The following is a 6,339-nucleotide window of genomic DNA, read 5'->3' on the forward strand; positions in this document are numbered from 1 at the left end:
TCTAAAAGTGTATTTCAGAGAAGCACAATCCTATGTAGAGTTGCTTCAGTCTACCCTGTTAAAATCCAGGTGCAACACTATACGATTGCACTGACAGTCCACTGGAAAAGTGTAGGGGTGGGATCCCAGAACAAGGTATTTCATGTTATGATTGTTAGGTCTTTTTTTACCTTTCTTTCTTATATTAAGTTGACTCTCCATGATATAATTTCTTACTTCATGAGCTGAAGTACTGACAAAAGGATAGATACCTGATGTGAACAGTCACTGAATCTGTTCTTGATGAAGCCACTGCTGAAAGGGGTTTCTCTTGGATTTGGATATTAAATGTTCTCTCATTATGGATAGGCAATGAGTCATTGATACCTGAAATACAAGGTATCAAACTGGGCAATTAAGTATGAAACGCAGCAGGAAGCTTTTAAGGTGTCCTGTATTCCAGCTATTATTTTATCTCCATAGTACTTTTTAAACTTAGCTGCCGGTTCAGATTTATATAGGTATGAGCTCAGGTTTAGACATGGAAAAGAATGATTTGTAGGCACATTTGCCTAAGAGTAGGCTTTACTGCATGGCATTACCCCACAGAGGGACAGCTTCCCTACAAATCCATTGTACATTTGAACAAAGTAGAATGTTGCTTCTAAGAGTTGCTTTGTGGCTATAGACTTCTTGGTTCCAATACTCTAGGTGAAATCTAGGTATAGTTTGAATATGTAATTGCAAAAGGTCACTACAATATCCCCGTGGAATGGCTACATGAGAGACCACATGTCAACCTATCAATTTCTTTCCCTTTCCATTTCCTTTGTTTTCCCCTCCTTTGAGCGTCCCTGGGAGGTTTCCAAATGTGGGGCAGTCTACACAATAAAAGACCTCAAATGACTGCCCTTTCCTTCTCTCTCCTCCTCCCCCACCGCAATTACTGTCTTCAAAAAGCATGAGCAATTTAGGAAAACAGTAACTGTGTCAACACTAGAGAATATCTTCTTTCAGGTTTCTTGTGACCTAATTTTACACGTACAATAATTATGAAGTATTCTACAATGCGTAGGACTGGGTTATTTCAGTTCCTGAAATGGATAGACTGGAATTGCATTTTATTCCCCTTGGGACTGAATATATTTATGCCTTTCCGAGATATCATCGTATATAAAATTTAGCAGTTATTTTCTGTTAAAGAATTTTCCTCCTTTCCTTTTATTGGCCCCATCTCTCCCACATACAAATCCACAAAGCTGCAGATGCTCCATTACAGTGATGTCAGCTTTGCTACATGGTCCAGCTGTTTTGTAGGTTCCTTTAGGAAGTTCAACCCCTGTATGTTACACTGCAAATGCACGTTTTGTTTATTGTCATAAATATAACATACTACAGATCTTAGAAAGTGTAATTTTAATGGAGGCTCAGTAAGTTTAAAGAATACTGAGGAGCATTTAATCTTTCTGCTGGTGATATTTTAATTGCCGACTTCCCAGTCGTTCCTTTCCCAGAGCTGGTTCAGAGGCTCCTTGCCTCTCTCTCTCCCTCCCTCCTTTGTGCCCCCCCTCCAATTTTCTGTGATTTTTGGAAAAAGCAGAGAGTTTTCTTAGTAAGACAATATGTATTTTAAGTAGAGACGTCTGAGTGGAAATATGCTTTTGTCCACATCTACACATGTGCAAGTCCTCATTTAACTTCATCTGTCCCTGCCAGACCACTAAACTGAAAACATCTATTCTGGATTCAGTGGCATTACATGTCACAGCACGTTATATCGAGCTGATGTAAAGATTAGCACAGGAGTAGACCACATCACACCAGAAAGTCAATAGGAGAACACTGGGATGTGCCTCATTGGGATAGTCCCCAAGGGAGCCTCCTCTCTAATGGAGCAAAGAATACCCTTCGCTTTTGTATGCCATTTCTCTACTACAATGAACCATTTCCACAGCACTTCGGGTTTTTTATACATACAGTGTTCTGTGAATTGAATGAAAAACCTCCATGGATTTAAAGTGTACACATAGTTTTAAAATGTTCAATTTCCTCTTTTATTGCATTAACAATAACCACAAATGACACTTTCTAGATGAAGTTGTTAGCATCATGCATGAATGTGGCTTTACCGTTTTAAGGGAAACTGTGTCAGAATGCTTAGAAACTCAGAGAATGATGCAGCCAAAGTTAAGCACTTTAAAGTCCTATTGATTTCAATGGGAGAGTTAAACACATGCTTGAAATCGTTCCCATGGGGATAAATGAAATTAAAATGTGCTTGACAATGGCAGGTTTATGCTCATTGCCTGATTAATTGTGATATGAGCTTTCGCAGGCCAGAACTTACTTTATTATGTGACAAATTAGTGTCATTCAATAGGCAGAGAATCTCGTAAATGCAACCTATGTTCCGATGTAGAGGAATCTGTTATGCCAGGTGTGCAAATGATTATTACTGGGGGGGGGGGACAGACAGACAACAACATCTAGTAATCTAATGATATCTAAGGAATAATCCCATATGACTTGGCTTTTATATCAGCCTTCTCTGGACTGGGTTGATATTTCAGTTACATATTGGACTCTTCTATTTACAGGTCCTTTGTTATCCAGCAAATTCAAAACAGCAATCTCTTCATGGTGGTAGTAAGTAATGAATGTAGCTGTGAATCTTTTTCACCAATTACCATGGAGCCAATAGAAATAAGGTATATCCTTTACTCCAAAAAAGCAATGGTTGGGATATTAACATTTCCTAATTGGAGTTTTTAAATTGTTTTAAATTGTGTTTTTTATCATTGTTTTATTTACATTGTGTTCTGCAAGGGAGAAAGGTGGCTAATAAATGTAATTATAGTAATAACAGTAATGACAATAATAATAATAGTAATAGTAATAATAATTCCTTAGCAAGAATTGAAACATGTTTTAGTAAACTGAGTCATACTTAGTGTCATGGGTTTGTTAATTTTCTGCCTGATCAAGAAAGCCAAATACTGCATGTTCATCGTGGATACCAAATTACAGGAAGAGGAGAGTATATAAATTTCCTTTGTTTCATATATCAAATTTATCTGATGGGATTAATTTTACTTTTCCCAGTCATCAGGGAAAATAATGGCATTTTAATGTGTGGGAGATTAAGCACTGTGTTTTAATAGCAATATCCTATAAGGGTTGAAGTATGTAAAGTCCTTCTGATCACTTGACTTGCTTATATCTGGAGCTAACTTATCTGTTGGTGCTTGGATGGGATGTTCAAATGACTGGGTTGCACTGGAATTTTAGTCACTTAGAACTGACAGATCCTTAATTCTAAGATCCATCCTTAACTTCTGTGAACATAATGAATCCTTAAAATGTGAGCGCTTAAAATCTCACAAAATTAGAAGACGTCCAGAGTCTTGCCATGGATTCCATCCTGAGGTAAGATTTTGTTCTACAAAGTCAAAGTTTACTAAAAACCATTATATTTTTGAGTGTACACAGATGATGATGTGATTGCAGTCAGCCAGCCCTGGAATAGCGATGATAGTGCCTACATTCATAACTAAGGGTGACGGTGAAAAAACAGCAAGATATTATGACCTGAGACCTACCAAAGTTGGGTCCTAGCTTACAGGGGCTTGTCCTACAGCCAGCAAATGCTGCCACCTGGCAGAGGCCTTCATCAGCTGTAGAGGCTTCATTTCTAAGCAAAGTTTAAACCCTCTTGCACAGCATCTGTTGTCACCAGGGAACTTGTATACAGCATTGCCAGAGTCTTCCCAATTTAGAGGCAGCAAAGGCAGGCATTTAGGGCTCCAGCTAATAAGGGCCAAACTACACATTAGGGTTTTTAACAAGTTGGGTCTAGGTTCCCCAGCATTGGGGGGGGGGGTTGATTCTTTATTTTTGCTGTACCATGTGCACCAAGTACTCCATGATAAGTGGCAAAATTGGAAAAATAACTCTCCCCAACACTGCTTCCAGAAAGGCAAACGGATTCCCTGATGTCAGCGTTTGGAGCCTGGTTGGGGTAATCTTTATTTTTTTCTCTAAAAGCCACTCCCAGGTGCTGGCTGCTGTGTGGCTGCAGGGAACCTGAGTTCTCTGGGTTTGGTTCTCCAGACCCAACTCATTAAAGACTCAAACATGCAGCTCTGCCCTAAGCTTCATGGCTGCAAGTGCTGCAGGAGGATTCAGGGTGGGTTTAAAGAAACTTTCCAACTTGCCCTCCTTGCTGGCAGCCCTAGCTCTTTACCATTTTTTGAAAGGGGGTGGGTTTTTAAAAAGGCCAGTAGTGGTTTACCCAGGCTTGGTCTTCCTGATCTTAGACAGCACTTACAAAAATACAACTTCCGAAAAGGAAAAGTGAGCCAATTGCAAGGGAGTTTGCCCATGAAGTGTAGTGGGTTAGACGCATAAAGAAAGCATGGAGACTGATGTAGTGATCAGCATAGCTTTACTGGTACACAACAAGACTAAAGACTAACGGCCGGCAGGCCAACTATATACACAATCCAGGGGCATCCCCTGGGTCCCATTGGTGGGTTTGAATCTCCCGCCAAGGTCCCATTGGTTCCCCCAGTGGAGGGACTAGAATCCTAGTCCCCATTGTTGTACCGGACTGAAGCTCAGGAGTGTGCGCTGACCTCCGGTGGCGGTCAGCAGACACAACAGCCCATCACTGCTTTAGGGGTATTATTGTTATGTCTCCAAAATATAATATACTTTGGTGTTTCTAAACAGAGTGTGAATTATTTCAATATTATTTATAGAGTGGGTTCTGTTCTCTGGATCCTTTCTTTAAACCACTGAAATAGAATTACCTCATTTGACTTGCAGTGTTATAAGGGTCTTTTTTTAAGAATAATTGCCCATTTTTAAATTTTCTCCAGAGAGTAAAAAGATTGTTAAATATCAGTTGATAACATTAGCTTTGTTGCAAATTGCACTGTTGAATTGGGGAAGGGTGTGGGTCAAACAGGTTTTTTTATACATTCTTTGATTTTTTGGTCATTATTAGTAATAATATAACTATTTCAATATACGAAGTGTTTTCTAATGTTTCTCCCTCCTATCCTTACAATATCCCTGCATAAGTAGATTAGTATTCCATTTTACAGCTGATACTGAAGGACAGTAAGTAATCTGGGGGCGGAGGGGGGAATCCATGACCTAAAAGGGACTTGTTCACAGCTTAAAGTCAAGCATTATATTCTATTTGCTGTTTCTTGCTTGTACAACTCATTACTTGCTAAACAGAGTGCAGGTTGTCAGGCATGTTTGTAGACTTCACGAGCATATGGTTTTCCCCCTTTATTATTATTTTTATTGCTGTTATTTCTTTTAGTGGTGAACTTTTGTCTTGTCTTGTGTTTTGATTTTTGTTTTTAAATGATAATAAATCATGGGGAGGGGCCTTAGAACAGAGAGTTGTCACGCCCTTCCAGCATGAATAGTGGACTGTGTTTTGCTTCTAGGTTCCCAATTGTGCAAACCAGCACTATGTTAAACTTAGGCTTGCCAACTTTCAGGTTGGAGATGGAGATCTTCTTGAATTACAACTGATCTCCAGACTACTGAAATCAGTCCCTCTTAGGGTTACCAGCCCCCCAGTGGAGGCAGGAGTTCCATACCACCAGGCCCCACCCCAGAAGGCTGAGGCAACGTCACTGGCAATGTGATGACATCACTTCCAGTGTGCACAGGAAGTGACATTATTGCACCAGCAACATCCAAGCAACACTCTGGTATTTGGGCAAAAACTTTATGGTAGATGCCATTTTTACCATAGAGGTTTTTGCCCAAATACCAGAGTGTCATCGTTCACCACACAGTGTGGTGATGGCACTTCTGGTGTATGCCGGAAGTAACATAGCCACATTGCCAGAGACATTACCTGGGCCCCTCCCTCTCCTGGGAAGTCCCCCCCCAACCCCTGGCAGTTGCCAGGAGGGACCTGGCAACCCTGGTTCCTCTGGAGAAAATGGTTGCTTTGGTAGGTGGACTCTATGACACTATATCTTGCTGAGGTCACTCTCATCCCCAATCCTGCCACCCCTGGCTCCACCTCAGAATCTTCAGGAATTTCCCAGCCAGAGTCGGCAACCCTGCATTGGATCCATGAAACTTTGGTTGTGATTTTCATTTTTTAGAGCTCCATTTGTATGGTATATTGCATTGTGTCAGATAGTTACTCTATGTATGTGTTGAGATTATCATGGATGACTGAAACATGACAAATATTTTTTTTCTTCTTCCCCCCCCCTAAAAAAAAATTAGGAGAATGCCAGAGAATGTGGAGGCGTTTTAGGCCTGAGTGCTAAACCTGCTCTTGTTGTGCTTCCTCTGGTTTTGGCAATTTTCTCAAGGTGA

At 40.4% G+C, this 6,339-nt stretch overlaps 1 protein-coding gene across 1 annotated transcript in view; it reads left to right on the forward strand.

The window, feature by feature from the left end:
• CACNA2D3 (calcium channel, voltage-dependent, alpha 2/delta subunit 3) overlaps positions 1 to 6,339 on the forward strand; it is an 855,054-nt gene extending 848,715 nt beyond the window's left edge. Inside the window, exons 36-38 of the mRNA XM_015410013.1 lie at positions 2,577 to 2,689; positions 3,323 to 3,405; positions 6,247 to 6,339. Coding sequence (XP_015265499.1) covers positions 2,577 to 2,689; positions 3,323 to 3,405; positions 6,247 to 6,339 — 289 coding nt within the window. The remainder of the gene's footprint in view (positions 1 to 2,576; positions 2,690 to 3,322; positions 3,406 to 6,246) is intronic.

Source organism: Gekko japonicus, unplaced genomic scaffold (genome assembly GCF_001447785.1).
Source record: "Gekko japonicus isolate JY-2015 unplaced genomic scaffold, Gekko_japonicus_V1.1 scaffold160, whole genome shotgun sequence".
Lineage (NCBI taxonomy): Eukaryota > Metazoa > Chordata > Lepidosauria > Squamata > Gekkonidae > Gekko > Gekko japonicus.